Source organism: Spermophilus citellus (assembly GCF_964194105.1).
Source record: "Spermophilus citellus genome assembly, chromosome: 1".
NCBI lineage: Eukaryota > Metazoa > Chordata > Mammalia > Rodentia > Sciuridae > Spermophilus > Spermophilus citellus.
Window position 1 is genome coordinate 223,628,951 of NC_138182.1, and position 21,534 is coordinate 223,650,484.

Below are 21,534 nucleotides of genomic sequence, written 5' to 3' on the forward strand. Positions count from 1 at the left end.
ACACAGTTCATTTAGTAAACTCCTACTAATACTGTTTATTAAACAAGTGCTGAGCCACAGGTCTAAAAGCTAAAGATATATTTCCGATGGCACACAGATCTCATGAAGTTTGAAGATACAGCATTTCAGGAAGTAAAGCTGCAGGACAAGTTCTTAACCCTGATATTGTCATTTTGCACGAGGTCCTAGTACACAGCCGTCTTGTGGACGTGAGCTGTAGGGCCCAGAGAGTGAGCATTGCAAAACGGCAGTACAGGTAAAAAATAATTGACTAGGTACTTTTTAAAGTCTCCTAACTAAACCTCTGTACTGAAAAAACTCGTACCATTGTTCTCAATGGTATCTTGATTGGTTCCAAGAGAAGTTAATTTGGGGAAAATCAGTGGCACTTGGTTTTAGTTGGTTGGGGAAGAAATGCACTCATCAAGAGCAAGAGGAAAATCAGCTGCCTTAAGATGGAGTCATAGCTATTCTTGGAATTTTCCTCTTGGAATTCCTGAATCTTTGTTCATTTCTGGAGAACCCCCAGCAAGATTCATAGAGAATTAAGTACCAAATGTAATTAAGCAGATCAGAAGAAAACTATTTGTTTCTTCCTGCTCCTCTTCCTCTATTCCTGTCTTAAGCTTCTAACTATTAGAAGCAGAATAAAATGTGATAAATACAGACTATGAATTAGAAGATAATGTTGATTCTAGAAAATACAGGATCTCTCTTTGAGCAAATGTTATTTAAAGCATAACTATTCGGTAAGCAGAAACAAAAACAAACAAAACCCAAAAAGAGGTGTACAGCACTTACGATCAGGTTGACTATATCCTAAGTATTCAATAAATATTAGCTATTATTAAAACATCAAAGTGGAAAGAAACCATTGCTCACAGGCAGCAAGTCAGAAAGGAATTCCTAATATGCTATAGCAGTCACAGAATCCAGCCCTTAGGGGAATTTTAGGTAAATGTTAATAGGAATCAAAGAGACAAAAAAAAAATGTTCTTTGACATTCAGTCTTGGCTGGACATTGAAATCGTCTAACATGTGATTCTTTTAAATAATATGTTGCTTTAAAAAAAAATCTTAAGGCCCCTATACCAGATGGATTAAAAAAGGGATTCAGCCATCAATTTTTGCTTTTAATTCCCCAGAGGATTCCAGATAATATTAAGAATGACTGTTTTAGGAGCTGGGGTTGTGGCTCAATGGTAGAACCCTTGCCTAGCATGTGTAAGGCACTAGGTTCAATTATTAGCACCATATATAAACTAACAAAATAAAGGTCCACTGACAACTAAAAAATATCTAAAAATTTTTTTAAAAAGAATGACTATTTTAGACCAACTGACTGAACATTGCTATCCTGAAAAAATTTTAGAAATTACTTGATGCTCTACTCCAGTGATTCTTAAAGTATGGTCCACAGACCAGCAGTCAATGCTCCCTCAGCAGAACATTGACCTGCCCTAGGCCATCAGATCAACTCTGCACATAGGGGTTTTTTAAAACATATTTCTTTAAAAAATTTTTTAGTTGTAGATGAACACAATACCTTTATTTTTTTAAGAGAGAGAGAGAGAGAGAGAGAGAGAGAGAGAGAGAGAGAGAATTTTTTTTCTTAATATTTATTTTTTTAGTTTTCGGCGGACACAACATCTTTATTTTATTTTTATGTGGTGCTGAGGATCGAACCCAGGGCCGCGCGCATGCCAGGCAAGCGCACTACCACTTGAGCCACATCCCCAGCCCACAATACCTTTATTTTACTTATTTATTTTTATGTGGTGCTGAGGATTGAACCCAGTGTCTCACATGTACTAGGCAAGTGCTCTACCACTGAGCTACAACCCCAGCCCCTGCACATAGGTCTTCAAGTCCTACCGGTGACTTTTTTTTTTTTAAACAATGAAAATCAAGAATCAGTGTCTCGGTGTTTTAAAAATTTTATACCAGCTATGGTCTTGAGGATAGACAGGCAAGCAGAAAGACAGATATACTGATAAGTGCATGTGTTGTAGAATCTGCAGTGGATCAGAAGTAAGTTAGCAGATTTGTAACCCATTCTGGTTAAGCTACAGGTTGATGATATTGGGTCCTGCATCTTTGGTGTTTCTTTTAGAACTGGGAAGTGAATTTTTTTTTCTTTTTTGATGCTGGAGATCAAACCCAGGGCCTCCTGATTGCTAGGCAAATGCTCCACCACTAAGCTAAACCCAAGTCCTGAATTTTTTAGTCACCAAATCCTAGCTGCATGGCCTGGGAAAGCCACTTAACTTCATTTTGCACTTGAAAGTTCTAATCTGTAAAATGAAGATTCCTTTTTTGCAAGTCTAAAATTCTACAAAATGCCACTGAGCATAGTAATTGAAGACATTGGTGTTACATTATCTTATGAATCATCTAACTGTGTCCTTCTCATTAAGCCATCCTTATTCTCTTACCCATTTTCATTGCTTAATGATAGGGGAAGGGAAGAGAAGGGGTTGCCTAGGCTGAAGTATAGTTTATCATTTCTGAACACCTGCCAGAGTGTATTGAACTCATAGCTGTTGAATCATTATCCTCCTATGTATACAGTTTCTGTTATGAAACATTATTTTGCGACTATCCTAAAAGCTTAAGTGTGCTATAAAATATGGAAATCCAAGAAAAGGCAGGTCATAGAATAAATTTAATAGATTGCTTGTATTTTATTTTTATTATTTTTAATTTAACAGCATAATTGAACATGCAATAATTTGACATATTTAAAGTAAACAATTTGTAATATTTAAAATATACACATGTCGATGAAACCATCACAACAATGGAAGATAGTGAATATATCTCTTGTCCCCAGCAGGTTGCTCATGGCCCTTAGTAATCCCTACCTTCCAATCCTCCCCACAGTCCCGCCTTCTCCAGGAAAGCATTTATGTGCCTTCTATCACTATCAATATTCTGTAACTTCTAGAATAAATGCAAAATCTAACTAAATGGAATCATACAATGCATACTCTTTTTTTGCATATGGATTCTTTTTACTCAGTGTAATTAGTTAGATTCATCCTTGTCATTAGATATATCATAGTTCATTGATTTTTATAGTAGTAAGTAGTATCCCATTTTATGGATATATCACAGGGTTTTTTAAAAGTTTTTTTAAAATGTATTTTCAGTTGTAGAGGGACACCATATATTTATTTATTTATTTATTTATTTATTTTTATGTTATGCTGAGGCTCAAACCCAGTGCCTCACATGTGCGAGGCAAGTGCTCTACCACTGAGCTACAGCTCCAGCCCTCACAGTTTGTTTTAACACTCATTTGTTGATGGACATTTAGGTAATTTCCAGTTTAGGCTATTACAAATAAAGCTGCTGTAAACATTTGTGTATAAGAATGTGTTGCTTTCTTACCCTGGATAAATATTGAGGATTGGAATGGCTGGGTTAAATAGCAAATATATGTTAACATCTTTATGTTAACTTTTTAAAAAACCGTGTTAAACATGTAAGGTAGTGTACCATTTTATATTTCCACCAGTATAATGTACAAGTTCCAGTTCCTCTATATTCTTGTCAAAAGTTTGTCATGGCCAACCTTTTTAACAACAGCTATTCTAAGAGATGTGTAATTTCATCATGGTGAATTTGCTTCTTAATAAATAATGATGTTGGGCTGAGGATGCTGCTTAGCGGTAGTGCACTTGCTTGGCATGTTCGAAGCCCTGGCTTCTGTCCCCAGCACCATAAAAAAATAAAAAGAAAACATTAGTGATGTGCCTGTCCACTATTCTTAGCTCTTCTTTTGTGAAGTGTCTGGTCAAATTTTGACCCATTTTTAATTGGATTTGCGTTTTTAAAAGTATGTATTCTAGGAATAAGTCATTTAGCAGGTCTGTGCTTTGCAAATATTTTTTCTAGTCTATGTTTTGCTTTTTCATTTGTCTAATAATGTCTTTCAAAGATCAGAAGTTTTTGATGTTTTTTATTTAAGTCCTTATCTGTTTGATCTTTTATGGATCATATTTTTGGTTTATATCAATAAATCTTTGCTAACCCAAAGTTACAACAATGTTCTCCTCTATTTTCTTCTAGAAGTTATTTTTTTGTCTAAGCTGTAAAAACGTTATTTTATTTAATTTTTAAAAATTTTTAAATGTTTTTCTTAGTGCATCATATCCACAATATATTATCCACATATCATCATCATATCCACATATCATTATCCACAATACTGGGGTTCTTCTAGAAGTTTTACATCTTGCTTTTTACATTTAGGTCTTGTTTTCTTCTCAAAGATTGACCGTCTTTCCTACTTTTCACATTAAGGTCTAAAGTCCATTTTTAGTTAATTTTTGTCACTGGTCTGACTCATGGATTGAAGTTAATTTTTTGCACGTGGCTCTCCACTTGTTTCCAGTACTATTTGTTGAGAAGCCCCCATGCTGTGTTCTTCATTGCCTTTTCCCTTTTGTGAAACATCATGAGTGGTGGGTCCTTTCCTGGACTCTGTTGTGTTCTGTTGACCTGTCTATCTTGGTGCCCATATCTTGGATTACTATGGCATAAATAAGATTGTGATAACCTTGAAACTTTGTTCTTCTTTTAAAAACTTGTTTTGGCTATTCTAGGTCCTTTGGATTTTCCAGAAATTTTAGAATCAGCTTGTCAATGAATTAAAAATAAATATTTTGGGATTTTTGAATGGAATTGCATCATATTCATAGGTCAGTTCAAGTTTTGAACATACACAAAATTCATCTTTTTTTTAGGTCATCTTTAATTTCTCTTGCAAATGCTTCATAGTTTTCAGTACACAAGTCTTGCACAACTTATTTCTATAGATTTATCATTAAGTGTCTCATATTTTGATACTATATAATACTATTTTAAATTTCAATTTTTTTATTGCTAATATATAAAATACAGTTGGTTTTGTATATCAGTCTTATATTTTGCAACCTTACTAAATCCACTTAGTTTTTCTAATAGCTTCTCTGTAAATTCCATTGGCTTTTCTACATGGCTAATCATGTGTAACAATAAAGCCTTCTTTGTCTTTTCTAATCTGAATGTCTTTTTTTTTTCTTTCTTGCCTTCTTGTGTTACCAATACAAAAAGGCATTAATAAACAAACAAACAAATAAAATAAATAAAAAGAAAAGAAAAAAAATATTTAAGACTGATTGAGGGGCTGGGGTTGTGGCTCAGTGGTAGAGCACTTGTGTGAGGCCCCGGGTTTGATTCTCAGCACCACATATAAATAAATAAATAAATAAATAGAGGTCCATTAACAACTAATAAAAATGCTTTAGAAAAAAAAGACTGATTAAATCTTCAACAAGGTTGAATAGAAGTGGTGATAGCAAATATTGCCCCTGAATCTGGGTGAGAAGCATTCAGTCTTTCATTATTAGATATGATGTTAGTTAATAGGTTTTCATAGATGCTCTTTGTTAGGTGGGGACATTTCCTTCTATTCGAAGTGCTGTTTTAAAATCAGGAATTGATACTGGATTTTTAGCAAATACTTTTTTTTTTCTTTTACATCTATTTAGACCATCGTATTCTGATTTACTTTGTTGTGGAGTGAACTATATTAATATTTTAATGTTAAACCTTTTGCTTTGGGATTAGAATTAAGTTGGAAATGATATATCATCTTTTTCTACATTGCTAGATTTTATTAGATAATTTTTAAAAGAAAATATACAGATATATTCTTATAGGTCTCTGAGTTTCCAATTATTTTATTTACTTTTCTTTTTTCTTTTTTGAACAGTGTGAACTTTTCGAGTACAGGTGCTAGCAATACATGTGTTTTGTCATTTTATGTCCAATACCTAGCTCAGAGCCGGCACATGGCAGATGCCCAGTAAATATTTTGTTGTTACAATCAGTGTTGAGAGATGATGCTAGGAAAGCACTGGAGCCTCATCACAAGGGGTGTCTCATCTGCCAGGCTAAGGGATTTGTGCTAGAGACATTGAGCAGGGATTGAAGAATTGTAAGGAGAGACAGTGGTGATGGGAAACAGATTAAAAGTAAGTTACATTATGACCCTATGTGCATATATGATTACACAACTGGTGTTACTCTACATCATGTACAACCAGAAGAAGAAGTTATACTCCACTTATGTATGATGTGTCAAGATGCAGTCTACTGTTATGTATAACTAATTAGAACAACATCAAGAAAGGAAGTTAGTCTGGTGACTAGGAGATCATTTTCCCAATTATTGAAGGAAACTAGTAGAGAGATGGTGAAAGCTTCAATTGAAACTGTGGTCAGAGTGGAGAATAAAAGTGTGTGTGTGACATTTAGAAGGTAGTATGGACACCACCTGCATCTGACATGAAGGGTACAAAGAAAGATATAATACACTGTTAAAGACCTAGGAAATGCAGAAGGAGTATACTTTAAATCATCTCTAAATTACTGAAAATACCTGTTATGTTTCGGGTATATTGTGTTCCCCAAAGAGTTAAACGTTAAAGACTCATGCATTAGTCAGTCCCCAGTAAAACCATGTTCAGAGGTGGGGCTTTGAGGAAGTGATTGGACCTTGAGGGCTTTAAACATCAGTGGATCAATCCATTGAAATAATCATAATTTGGGGACATTATTGGGAGGTGGTGGAAACTGTAAGAGGTAGGACCTAGTTGAAGGGAGTGGGTCCTTGGGGACTATATCTTGTCCCTGACCTCTCTCTCTTAATCTGATTCCCATCTGCCATGAGGTGAGCATCTTTCTTCCAGCACTCCCTTCTGTTATGATATTAAACCTCATTTCAGACTTAAAACAAAAGACCTGACAACTGTGAACTGAAACTTCTGAAACCACAATCTTTCTGAGCCACAATCTTTCTTCCTTTAAGTTATTTTTCTCAGGTATTTTGTCACGGTGATGAAAACTGAATAACACAGTGCCTGATAAAATGTAACAGAAATACTATGTAAATAGGTGTTAGGCTCTGTTGTTCAGGGAATAATGACAAAAAAGTTCACATTTTCAGTATAGATTGTAGTTTTTTCCCTGAATATTTTTGATCTGTTGTTAATTGAATTCACGGATGTAGAACCCAGGGATATAAAAGGCCCACTGCCTTGTGAACACTCTTATGTGGTAATTGTTGCTGAAGCAGTTAAACAGAAAAGTACACCCGAAAAAGCCACAGGTCTACCTAACAGTTTTCCTTTGAAACATTAGATTCAAACACTGAAATATAAATGTTTTCTTTAAAACTAAATCTAGTAAAACTCATAGAACACGTGTAATGGGGGCTGCTATAGTTTTGAAAATCTTAGCTGGTTTTGAATGCTCATTAACTTTATTATTGACCTGGCTTAGGCATATTTTAAATATTTTCCCCAAGTTTCTATTTCATCTCCTCCTTTCTTACAGTCAATAGGGTTCATTTTCTAGTTTTATTAAAGACTTTTTTAAAGAAGGAACTCTTACCCGTCTAGTAATTTTGGTTATAACGATACTAGATGAGTAGTTTCTTTCAGACTCTAAGGGCAAAGAATGAGAACACTGTATATGTGGGAGTGTTCACTTTTCAGCCAATAATAACAGTCTTTAGTCACAAAAATTAATGGAAATTGTGGTCCTTGTGAACTTACTTGGAACGTTAAGAAGCTCTGCTTAGTGGGAGAGGAACCATGAGTCCAGAAGTCTGACTTTGAGGTTTGGTGCTAATTCACTTTGTCACCTCAGGCAAGAACATTCCCTTTGCTCTTCTTTCATGTTCTTATATGCAAAACAAGATTGAACTAAATTTTTCTGCTTTTAAAAAGACTTCTGGGACTATAATTCTGTGAATATGAAAGGAATAATACTGTAATTTGTCTTGATGTGTGGGGGTAAGTCACTCATTTCCTCAGATGAATGAACCCAGCATCCAGCTTTCTCAATATTCTGAGACACCCAGGTTCACAGAGCACTGAAAGTTCAGGTTCACATACACTGTAGGTGAGTAATGGCCACGTGTCTTACAAAGGGATTCCCACCAGGATGGTTTTAGATGGTGAGCCAAAGCTCCTTTTAAATGAGAAGCTTTTCAGGAAAGTATTGAGGGACAGCAGCAGAAGACTGTCATTGGATTTTTGTCCCCACTCTGCCCCTCACAGTAGCAGTTGGAGACCAGTGGGGTCTTCCTGCAGTCCTCTCCACATCTGTAAAACAGGTGTGAGTTGGTGCTGTGCCTGATTTTTAAGGTTTTATGGACACCTAGGTGTCTTTAGAACTTTTAATACTTAAATTAAAAGGATTTTGTCTAAAAATTCAATCAAAGTAATGGCTTCCTTGATTTTTTCTAAAGGGGTTCTAGTCCATGTACATGGAAAAGAAAAGATCTAAGACTTTGATTTTATCATCTTTCCTTGGTCTATTACAGGCCATTCCGCTGACTCTTCTTTTACTGCTGCAGCCAAATTTGACTTTATGTGTCTGCAAGTTCTCTATTGCCCTGAGAATCACTGCCTGAAACATATTGATTTAATGTATTCATTTTACACTGGCTTTCAGATGATATGCGTGCCTTTAATAGGGCTAGTAAGAGATGAGTAATTACTTTCCCCTTAAAATCTACTTAATGTTTTCATAATGTGGATGTTATATTTAGTACATATTTCAGGTGGTTCTTTTAATGGCTCTTATCATTATCTAAAATTAATTAATTAAAAAACATAAGCCAAGACTTCTTTTTAAAGCTGTAGTCTCAAGGACCCAGAAATTTATGCACTTCTCAAAGACGCTAATGGCTATTTATATAGTTAATTTGGCATTGACTCATTACAGAAATGTATTTCTGTTCTTGGGTCATTTTGAAAGCACCAATTTAAATTACAGCATAACCTTCAGACACATTTTCTTCTCATTTATAATTAATAACTATGTAGCAGAGTAAATGCTACAATCTTGAGAGGCAAGCCAAGTTAAACAAGGACGCAAGGCCATCACCCCACTTTAAATCTTCCCAAGTTCAGAGCCCGGGAGTTTGGGGACGGATCATGTCAAGGGACAGGTGCATCCCCTGTCTGTGCTGTAAGCATGTTCGCCTTTCTGCAAGGGTTTTGTTGCTGCTGTCTGTCAGAAGATTGTTTTCATTCATGTCTGAGGACAATATTGCTGACAAGATCACTTCCTAATTCAGGGATATAAACTATAAATGTCAAATTTCATTAGAATTAACCTTCAGGGTGTTGTCAAAGACTTTACACAATATAATGAATGTCATTCAAAACAGGTTCTGGCAACCTAGGAGAAATTTTTTTAAAAATTCTTCATTTAGAATATTTATATCAACTGTGCTTTCCAGTGGTAGACCCCAGATACTGCTGTTTTTAAAAATATGAATAAAATCTGAAGGTGATGATTTATGTTGCCATGTAAATGAAACAGTTTATTCACTTGAAAACTGGGGTTAACATGCCTATCTTCATGGGGTTCCATGAGGAATAAATGAGCTCACACGCATAAAGCCCTCAACCTAGTGTCTGACACATTGCCAAGTGCCTAACTTCTGTGACCCGCCACTAAATCATTCAGGGTCGTTCCCGGTGAATTTGGGTTGGCATGAAATAATCAGACAGACAGACAGAATACCTGTTTCTTTGGGTTCAGCAATGGTTCCTCTGCTCCAGCTCCCACCAGGGAGGCAAGGGAAGGCAGACAAAAGAGAAGGAGCAGGTTCTGAAGCTCCTTTTATTGAGGGAAGACACTGGAGAAAGTTCCACCCTAAATGAGGCAAGGGTCAAGTTTTAGGGGTTTAGTCTAGTTACGTGACATCCTGCTGTCAGCAGATTGACTGATATCTTGGAAGGCCACACCCACCTCAGGTGCTGTGTGGGATCAAAGGCAGAGCAAGCAAAAAGGACCCACGTGTGCACAGCCCAGCCAGAGCCGCCACGTCAGTCCAGTTCGCTCATGCACTCAAAATGCTCACAGCTCACACAGCCCATGGCTGGCCCGCAACACCTAACAAATTGTGAATGTTCCTTATTAATAATATTTGTTAACCGAATTTACTATTGTAATTTTCTTCTAAAGAAAGTTTTCTGTTCCTGCCTCCTGTTTCTGTCGTGCAGAGCTGGTACCTGAAGTTCCCACTTAGCCTTTGGAAGAATTGTGAATTTAGTAAAGGTAGTTCTGACCCATGTTGTCCCTATCCTGGCACCTGCCCCTATAACTCTCCTCCAGCACCCCAAGGGACCTATTTCTGATGACTTTGGGCATGCCCAGCTGTCCCCAATTCTTCAGAGGTGCAGCAGGCATTGCTTTAGACAAGGATTCCTTCAGTGGCTCAGTGAAGGCCATTCAGAGTAGAGGAAAAGAACAGCACTCGCTGGGCCTTCTGAGGTCTTGGTTCTTAACCAATCTGCTGATGGCTGTCTTTGGCTGAGTTCATCTATTTATTTTAGACCCCAAATTTGCCATCTGTGGATTGTTGTGAAGGTCAAATTATAACATATGTACAAGCATTTTTGGAAAAAGTTTATGCAGAGCATAGTTACTATGAAAACTACTCATCTTTCAAAACTTAACTTGAGCAACTTCCTCTATGAAATTGTTACCGATGGAATACTGTCCCCAGCCCCACTCTCCACCCCAGGTGGAGTTGGTCAGAATCTTCTTTGGCCCCACTGTACATACTTCTGTCACCGTGTCTGTCTTTTTGCATTTTGCCTCCACGTATTAGATGCTCTTTGCTTTAAACTTACAAAACACTTGTGATGTGCATATTCTTGTAGAACATGCAGAACCACCCATGAATCATGTTCCAAAATTGATATTGCTGATTACTATCGTCTGTCATGTTCCACTACATTACAAATCATCTCTAATTGACTTTGTCCTCTCATATGTTAAAAAATTGAAGAGATAGACTAATTTCAGGTTGGGCATGTTTTGATGTGGAGGGAAGGGGGTGACATTTCCCCAGGGGCCTCCTGAAGCTACAGGACCTTGTTCTATTAAGCTGTGAATACTCCATGCCTAACAAGTATCGGATACACAGTGGAGGCTTAATGACAGATGAATTATAATTGCAAAAAATTCTGTAACCAGAAACCTTCAAGACCTAAATGAATCCCTCATCATGAAGATTCAGATTCCATGACAGGAGGTGAGGAATGATTCAGGATCTACAGGCACACCACAAATCACACTGGATAAAGTGTTGGCCACTCGTGTTACTCTAAGTGCTTTTCCACCCAATAAGGCATGAGGGATTTTTTTTGTTTTTGTTTTTGTTTTTACTGTAGTTATTGAATCCTATGTAGACAAAGATTCCAAAAAAGCACCCATTATCATTTTGTATCCATCATAGCAAGTCTCCTTTTAAAAATATAGCCAAAAATATTGTCCACATATAAATTTACCACAATGAATCCTGCATATATATATGCGTCTATAGGTGTGAGGACATATGTAATGCATTAATAAAAATAACAATAGCAATAATAGAAGGGAGATGAGTAGAGAAGAGCATGCAGATCTGGGGAGGGGAGAGCAGAGGGAAAGGGAAGGCACCCGGGAATGAGATTGATCAAATTATGTTATGTGCACATATGCATATAACACCATGAATCCTACTGTTATGCATAATTACAATTCACCAACAAAAATGCAGAAAAAGCAAAAAGTTTAGTCACTATTATAGAGTTCTTTCTGTATTTAGATATGCATATTTTAACTATAGTGCACTTGGTTGGTTATGATTTTGTTACCATGAATTTATTTTACGTATGAATCAAATAAATCACTCTCTTCCTGTATCCCCTCCCCCGTTAATCCTGTCTTCAATAATACAGGCTTCAGGGGCTGGGGCTGGGGCTCAGTGGTAGAGCATTCGCCTAGCACGTTCGAGGCCCTGGGTTCTAGCCTCAGCACCACATATAAATAAATAAATAAAATAAAGATATTGTGTCCAACTACAACTAAGTAAGTAAATAAATGTTTAAAAATTAATAATAATACAGGGCCCAGTATTCTTGAACTTGTTGTGCTTCTGGCTTTACCATTTTCACCCTCTGAGTCACATTGGGGAAAGAGTGAGAATTGGACTTTCATTTTGCATGTCATTTTAACCTTGGCTGATGGGAGCTTCCTTCAGCTTCTTGTGCAGGTCAGCAACTTAAAATTGCAGTATCCATAGAAATAACACTGTGTTGTGGCTTCACCCTTGAAGCTCTGGATCAGCAAAAGAGTGAACTGGAGGCATCAGGCAGATAATGTGCTAGGACTTGTTTTAGCTTTTTCATTACTGTGACTACAGGATCTGACCAGAACAATCGTAGAGGAGGTGAAAGAGACCTTTTTTTTCAGCTTCTCTGGGAAGTTACGGGGTTTTTATTGCACTCAGTTCTAAGAGCTGTGTAAATCCTAAATATTGGCAGTGGAGGACATCTTTGGCATTAAATATTGGTTTTTTTTCCCTCTTATGGCCAATGAAGAAATTAAAAGTTTGTGGTTGTTAACTTTCTTTCTCAGTGGTTAGTCTATATATGAGAGCTGTTTTGATATTCTCATTTTTAGTGTAATCTCTAATTCTTATTTGGCAGAGATAAGCTTTGTGTATTAAACATTTTCTTTTTGTTCCATAAGAGATGCTTGTTTGGGCTCATTATGTAGAAGACTTACTAATGTCCCACTTGGAGGTCGACCCGCCCGCCCTCCTGGGCACTCTCCTTGCTCATAGCCTCTGACCAGTTTATCTCACTTATCAAGGGTCCCCTGGCATTCTGGTTGGGTAGAATAGTGTCCCCACTGAGGAGTCATTGCTCACCAGTATGTCCTACTCAGTCGTAAGGTATATTACTTATAATGGGAAAAGTCTTCAAATTTGCCTGATTTCACTTTTCTTCCCCCCAACACATCAGAATGGATTCAAGGTTATCTCCATAACAATGTCACTCTCATTCAATGGCATTGGATTGGGAATAACCCTGAGTGTGCCCAGGGGAGAGTAATAAGAATAGGAATGTCATCTGTTATGTGTTGCATGGAATATGGCAAAAAGGTTGAAAAGCACAATATTCAAGAATAAGCTCTTTGATCAAAACGTCGGTGTGTAACTCATTTTATATCCACAGAGAAACTGGCTTGATGTTTCACACATAGTAGGGTTTCGATAAATGTTTCCTGCATGAAGTGGTGAATGCAACCCACCGGTTAAAACATTTCAGGGATCATTATTTTGAAGTGTGTATGTAGGGGTGCAGATACAACATTTTAGCTTCACATTTCAAAAAAGCATGTTTCCTTCCTGTAAAAACATCTAGTAGGTAGAAATTGAGTTGCACACTGACAGCCTGTAAAACTGTCCAGACCCATTAGATACAAGGGCCACTTTCATAACCCACCATTGCAGTATAATGCCTTATGTTTTCCTGCCTACGTGGTTCTGGTAAAATTGTCATCACGGTTAGTACCTTTAAGTTTAACATAGTCTGAAGGGATAGGTGGCTGATACTATTGTTTGAGGACTAAGAAATATTTGTCTAGGTGTTTGATCCAATCTGTTTTTTTTATTTAATGTGTAATTGGCGAGAAAATAGCAAAGACAAATTTAAATGCTTGCATCTCTAACCTTGTCACAGTGTCTGAGCATTCATTCATCATCATTATCTTGGATTCCTGCAGCCAGCAGACTTCATAGGAAAGCAAGCACTGAAACAGATTAAAGCCAAGGGGCTGAAACGAAGACTGGTCTGCCTCACCTTGGCAACGGATGATGTGGATCCAGAGGGAAATGAAAGCATCTGGTACCATGGCAAGGTGAGCGGGGAGGACCTGGCTGCCAGGGGCCACCGCGTCGTCCACAGCAGAAGTGCTCTTTGTTCCTGTTCATTTGTAGAGGTTTTGCTAATTTATTTATTTATTGGAAGGATGACACGCTTTTGATTTCTGAGCTGACATTCAAGAAACAGAAAGCAATTAACTGAAAGGAAAATGAAACGCTGCTCAATTTGAAAGCATGAGATTCTATACACTCTGTTTTAGAAAAGAAAAAACAGAAAAAACCCCAAGAACTTCTAATATGTTGGACAATGAGGAAGGTCTGAGTCAGGGGGCAAAATCATCTATTTGTAAACCATGTTCTTTTCTATGAGTGCAGAAGATGGGTTTTATAAAGACTTTGGCATTTTGATTTAGCTTCTCAGGGATCCTGCAGAAGGGGGTGATTAGTATAGTAGCAGAAAAACAATTCCGAGTGAAAACATCTGTGAAATTGGGGATTGGGCCTTAGAAAGTTAAGTGGAAAAAAAAAAAGAGCTAAGTGAAGAGTGGCAACCATTTGGTTCTTCAGGAAGAGTAAACTTACTGTCTTTCCACTTTGGAATGTGCGTGTTGCTCTGTTTGTATTCTGCAAAAACAGGGTGGAACTTATCCATGGAACTGAATTTCCTCCACTTTCTATGGTCGCTCATAAAATACAGTTTGGTTCGACATGTGCGTGTGTTTTGACTGGTGTTAGCAGTCAGGTCTAAACCATGTGGAGGACACAGAGCCTCAAGTCTCATCCAGGAAGCTGCTCCATATTGAGCAGGGGCAGCTTGGTCAATAACGGAGACTCAGAGATCCTGTGCCTGTTTTTTTTTTTTCCTCATTCTCTGCAGCTTACTTGATATTTGTTGTCATTTTCTCCATATCTTCAGTGACAAGTTGATAGAGGTGGTATCAAATCATAGCCTTGGCCAGGTGCAACGGTACATGCCTGTAATCCCAGAAGCTCAGGAGGTTGAGGCAGGAGAATCGTGAGTTCAAAGGCAGCCTCAGCAACTTAGTGAGGCCCTAAGTAACTCAGCAAGACCCTGTCTCTAAATAAAATAAAAACTAGGTCTTGGGATGTAGCTCAGTTGTTGAATGCCCCTGAGTTTAATCCCCAATATCCAAAAAAAAAAAAAAAAAAAAAATCATAGCCTTTGGCTTACTAAAGAAATGGCAATGTATGCTAAGCCATGGGTCATTTGTCATACATGTTACCATGTTACATCTACTGAGCTCCTATGATATGCCATGTATTTTTCATGTACTCTCTCATTTATATTTACAATATCCCTATCAGATATATATATATATATATATATATATATATATATATATATATATATATATATATATATATGATTGTCTCTGTTTTAAAGATGAGGCTTTGGGACTCACAGAGGTTAAACAACTTTCTTGAGGTCACACAGCTAGTAACGGATGGAGCTGATTTCCCACCCTGCCTTGGGCCTTGAATTTCTGTTCTTTCTTCTAAGGCATGCTGAATACTCTGGTGTGCTCTACTTTCTGTCTCTGCTGATGTCTCTGGGAGTCTCTTTAGACCTTATTTACACACCCACAGTTTTTTTTTTTTTTTAAAGAGAGAGTGAGAGAGGGAGAGAGAGAGAGAGAGAGAGAGAGAGAGAGAGAGAGAGAGAGAGAGAGAGAATTTTAATATTTATTTTTTATAGTTATCGGCAGACACAACATCTTTGTTTGTATGTGGTGCTGAGAATCGAACCCGGGCCCTACACACTTAACAAGCTGAACTTCACTTTCTTCTTATGTTGGGCTGTTTTAATTGTTTCTACTCTCCTCATTATTTCCCTTTCCTCTTTGTGTTCTAAATCTTTGATGTAGCCTCTAAAATATATTTTTCTCTCCAATCTCAAATTTGCGCACAATTCACATGATTTCTACTGATCACCAGCTCTGCTATTAGCCAGGGGGTTGGCCTGACCCTGAACTGGCCTCTGGGCCTCAGTTTTCTCACCTATAACTTGAAGCCACTGGATGAGATAACATCTCAGGTTCTTACCACCCCTGCTAAATTCTCCCCACCCGTCTTCCCTTTGTTTGACATTTTCCGCTCATTTCTGCCCACCTTTCTCCATACTTCCTGATGTAGCCTGCTCTGATCCTCACCGGCATTCTGCGACACTCTCCACGGGATGATAGTGAGATGGCGCTGGGATTCTCTATCTGCAACCCCACCCCAACCCCAACCAACCCCGAGTTTTAGCCATATTAAATATAAGGATACCCAAATTGAAGTTAAAAAAATAAAAATCCCAAACTCCATTTAGAATTTTTATTTCCTTTGCCAAGCATATACACTGAGTTTACATGCTACATCTTTTGTCTTTCTTACCACATACCATCTACTTAGAGAGCTGATGACCTAATAATAAGATTATATCTCAACTTTCATAATATGCCTGTGTGCTCTTTGATAATTTGTAGAGTCATCATTGTATCACACAGATAGCCCCCCCTTATCTTCTTTTTCAAAGGCCTTCCTTTTTTCAAAAAATGTATTTCATTTTTAGCTGACACATGGTAATTATACATATTTATGGGGTAGAGTATGACATTTCAGTGCATGTGTACACTGTATAGTGATCAGATCAGGGTAGGAACATTTAAAATCCTATTACCTATTGTTAGATATTCAATTAATTGTCGTCAATCATAGTTATCCTACCATGCTATTGAATAGTAGAGATCAATCTTTCAATCAAAGGCCTTTCTTTGATCCTCTTTGCATGAGATATTTTTTGCTTTTTATTTCTTGACTTTGTTCAGACTTATGTTGCTTTTGGTATTCTGTATTTTCTTCTTTTTCTTAAAATTTATTTTTTATTAGTTTTAATCAGTTATATATGACAGCAGAAAGCTTTTCAATTTATTGTACACAAATGGAACACAACTTTTCATTTCTCTGATTGTACACGATGTAGTTGCACCATATGTGCAATCATACATGTACTAGGGTAACGATGTTCATCTCATTCCACCATATTTCCTACCCCATGCCCCATCCCCTTCCCTCCCTTTCCTTAGCCCAAAGTTCCTCCATTCTTCCCCCTACACACTCATTATGGATCAGCATCCACTTATCAGAGAGAACATTTGGACTTTGGTTTTTTGGGATTGGTTTACTTCATTTAGCATAATATTCTCCATTTACCTGAAAATGCCACAATTTTATTCTCTTTTAATGCTAAGTGATATTCCCTTGTGTATATATATCACAGTTTCTTTATCCATTTATCTATTAAAGGGCATCTAGGTTGCTTCCACAGTTTAGCTATTGTGAATTGTGCCAATATAAACATGGAAGTGGCTGCAATGCCGTAGTATGCTGTTTTTAAGTCCTTTGGGTATAGACTGAGGAGTGGGATATCTGGGTCAAATGGTGGTTCCATTTCAAGTTTTCTAAGGAATCTCCCTACTACTTTTCCAGGTTGGTTGCACCAATTTTCAGTCCCACCAGCAATGTATGATTGTGCCTTTTCACCCACATCCTCACCAATGGTATTTTATTCTTGCAAATATTTCCAGTGTTGAAGACAGGGTACACGTTTGTTGGCTTATTCAACAAATTTTTATTAGTTATGTACTATGTGCCAGCAACATTCCAGGCACAGCAATAAGCAAAACAGACAAAAATCTCTGTCCTCTGGAGCTTACATTCCAGGGAGAAAGAGGAAGACAATGAGCAAAATTTAAAAAAATATATATGGCATGACAGATGTTGGTGAGTGCCCTGGGTAAAAGTAAAGTCAGCTTGGAGACCAGCCTGGGCAATTTAGTGGCTCTGAGTCTCAAAATAGAACATGAAAAGGGCTGGGGATGTAATTCAGTGATAGAGCAGCATCTTTGAACCCCTGGGTCTAATCCCCAATAATACACATACTCACACACAAGCTGAGCTTGGAGGAAGTTTTGAAGAATTCAGTGTCTCTCCGTCTCTCTAAGTACCAGGGATTGAACCCAGGGGTGCTTAAACACTGAGCCACATCCTCAGTCCTTTTTTATATTTTATTTAGAGACAGGGTCTCACTGAGTTGCTTAGGGCCTTAAGTTGCCAAGGTGATTTTGAACTTGTAATCTTCCTGCACCACTAAGATTAGAAGTGTGCACCACTGCGTGAGCCACTAGGTTTCTCTTTTTTTTGTTCATTCCCCCTCCCCGCTCTCCCTGCTCCTCCTCCTCCTCCTTCTTTCTCCTCCTCTTTCTCTTCCTACTCTTCTTCCTCCTCCTCCTCTTCTTCATAAACAAACACACGGATAATGAAACAATGCATCATCCAACTTAAACTATATTACCTCCTTAAAGCCAAATACCATATTATCTTCTCTAAGACAGAAACTTCTAATTTAAGGGAGGAATTAGAAAGTCTAAAAAGATTATAAAGAATTATTTACATTTGTAAAAAGAAGGTCAATGTTCTATTAAACAAAGAATAAAAATCTGTTAGGCAGGGGCTGTAGACTAGTAGTGCTTCAAATTCACTGAGTAAAAAAAAAAAAAAAGAAATGGATCTAATGGAACCTGGAAGATTTAGAGTAGATCTCTTTATAATTTATGCTAGGGAAACCCTCTCCTTGAAAGTTAAGTAATAAGAGGAAAGGCCAGACTTTGAAAATATCCTGGGCTACTAATCCTTGTATTAGAGAGAAATGAAAGTAAATCAAGCAGAAAATAAAGCATATTTAAAAAATAGCACTTACAAAATAAATATTCCATTTTCTTAGGTTACTATGCAGAAATGACCACAAGGCAATCACTACAGGGAGATTAGGAGACATAAGGGCTAAAGAGAGTCTCTGAAGAGTGATTGTGAACTTTTGACCCAATCAAGGAACTGTACTGAGTGACTTGCTCAGGTCTCTTCCTGTTTTTTAAGTTGCCTAAGCAAACCATGTTAACTCTCCCAGTTCCAAATATAAATCTCTATTTTACAGACTAGGAAGTGAAACCCTTGTTACCAACATAGTCTTTCAAAAAGCAGTGATTCACCTGGGTGTGGTGATTCACACCTGTAATCCTAGCAACTCAGGAGGCTGAGGCAGGAGGATCATCAAGTTCAAGGCCAGCCTCAGCAACTAAGCAAGGCCCTATGCAACTTAGATCATTTCAAAGTTGAAAAAAAAAAGTGGGGGTGGGGGGTAGAGGTGGCTGGGGATATAGCTCAGCAGTAAAAAGCCCTTGGGTTCAATCCCCAGTAATGGGGGCACGGGATGGGAAGCATAGATTCAAACCCTAACTGCCCTGACCCAAATTTCTGCCTTAAATTAGTTAACTATGACCCAAAGGAGGAATGCAATTTAAAGAATGTGCCTTTGGCCAGCATCAACCAGTTTTCAACATAATAAATTCAGAAATCATATGGAGGGCTTCTGATTTGGGGCTTCAAAGAGAGCATTAAAAACTGGGACTACAGAGATAAAGGTACATTTCAAGTTCTAAAATGTGCTAAGATCTAAAAGACTAGATATGCTACAGTAGGACTGTTGATTGTAGTGAGCTCCTGGCCGAGGCAGCGGAATTATCAGCGGCTAACGCATGCCCAGGTTCTGGCCAACAGCCATGAGCACTGGACAGTTGGACCATAAGGGTGATGTGATGTTATGTGGTCAGGAGAAATCAGTTTGAGCAGGGCCATACATCATATTTTGCTTTTGGTGTCTTCCTTTTACTTTTCTTTCATGTAGGGTTTTGATTTGACAGTTTTTCAATTTATATTTTCTGCTTTTACTTTCATTCTTTCCTTTAGATCTGGTTTCCACTAACCTTCTTATCTTCTCATTAGGCTTGTTATCTAGATTTTTTATTCTTTAATAGCATAATTTCTTATTTAGTATTGCTCCTTGGTTTGCCATTCCTAGTCACCTAATTCAGCCTCTTTATTTTGATATTTTACTTCATTGCTCATTTCCAACTCCACATCTTTCTTCATCCTGGAAGGGTTTATCCTACACCTCTGCAACTTAATCCCACCCCCTTTCAAAGTATAAATATCTTTCCTTCCATGGTTTCCTGGTTATATTTTCTTGTACCTTCATGTTAATTCCCTAATTAACCTGTAAGCTCTTGAGGGTAGGTACCAGGATCCTACATATTCCTTCAGTGCCTTAAAAATATTTTGTGCTAACATGTTAAAATTGCCACTTACTTAAATGCCTTACAATTGACGAGAATTGTTAAATAATATATATGCATATGAATATACACACACCGGATATATTCTCCTATATAGAAGGTTGATTTCATATTGACTTCGGATAGATTAATAAGTAGCTTAATTAGTGCTATTTTCGAAAGCCATTTTTAAAACTCTAACAGGGTGGTTAACTAAGTTTGCATTTGGATTTTTAGATTTCTTCCCCTTTCTACTACAATACTAGTTTAATGATAAGAGAATTTTCTTTTGAAGCTTAAAATGAAAACATTCCACTCTTCCTCCTTTCAGAACCCTTAGTCTGAAATTGAGCAAAATAATGATGGATATTTAAAAATTTATGCATTATTACTTTAAAAACGAAAAATTTCAGAGCAATGCAGATGTGTGCTTTGAGAATTATTTTTCATAATTTCTAAATTTTCATTAATCTTCTTAAAAAAAGGTGACTTTCCTATGTCCCTGGTATTATCCCTCAGGCAGCATTTCCACACAGTGAATGGACTATAGTTTAGGTTATTTCATCTGGATATGGGGGCACAAAGCTGTGACTGAGATGCTAAGCACTACTGGGTCTTGTTTTTCAGGTGATTGGCAACACAACATCTGGAAGCTACAGTTACAGCATCCAGAAGAGTCTAGCTTTTGCTTACGTCCCCATAGAGCTAAGTGAAGTGGGACAAGAAGTGGAAGTTGAACTATTGGGTAAAAATTACCCAGCAGTCATCATACAAGAACCCGTGGTATTAACAGAACCAGCCAGAAACCGGCTTCAGAAAAAAATATAGAAAGGACAAAACTTGAAAAAGACCTTTACCAGCCAGTTGAGTTATAGTTGCTGAATGACTACACTTGACATTATTATAATTAGTTCCCAGGGGAATAGAGGAAACCAAGAATTCATGTCAAAACCATCAACATCTAGATTTAGAATCCTAATAAAACTTTCTCTTGTTTTCTAAGTAAGATAGACTAATGAATTAGTGATTTACATTGTCATTTCAAATGGAAAAACTTGAAATAGATGCTTTTTATTATCTCATATTTTTTATGAAATCCAATTAGTAAAAAAAGATGTTTGTTAATATACAATTATCATTATAACTGAATTAAAGAACTTAATATAATTTTAGAAACAGAGTATATGGTTGATAACTGAAAACATTAATAAATTATCTTTTACATAAAAATAAACACAATGCTATTGATGGATTTATTTCATTGATAATTTTTTCCTCAGGTGAATAAATGATAGTTTTAATTTTTCATAATATATCTATGATGAAAACACTAAAATTTAATATCAATATATCACTAACATTTTTACTCACTTCCCCGAAATATTTATTATTTTCTTAATGGCTTCTCTGAAAGCAGCTTTATAAGACATTATTATTGTCCTTTCAAAGGTTGTTTCAGAAGATTAATTGCAAAAAAAGAACAGAATCTTTCAAAGGAAGCAGTACTTGTAAACCTTCAGAAATGAAGCTGAAATCTAAATAGATTGTGCCAGTACAAACACTGTTTGAATACTGAATACCTCTCTTTGAGAAAGAATTAATGCAAGTTGACATCACTTGGTGCCATTCTGA

The 21,534-nt window shown here is 37.0% G+C and overlaps 1 protein-coding gene across 1 annotated transcript in view; it reads left to right on the forward strand.

Moving 5' to 3' along the window:
* The window catches only part of DMGDH (dimethylglycine dehydrogenase), a gene marked incomplete at both ends in the record, with an annotated part of 67,573 nt that extends 46,843 nt beyond the window's left edge, over positions 1 to 20,730 (forward strand). Inside the window, 2 exons of the mRNA XM_081302425.1 lie at positions 13,630 to 13,764; positions 20,530 to 20,730. Of these exons, the coding sequence (XP_081158551.1) occupies positions 13,630 to 13,764; positions 20,530 to 20,730 (336 nt within the window). The remainder of the gene's footprint in view (positions 1 to 13,629; positions 13,765 to 20,529) is intronic.
* Between the last annotated feature and the right edge of the window lie 804 nt (positions 20,731 to 21,534).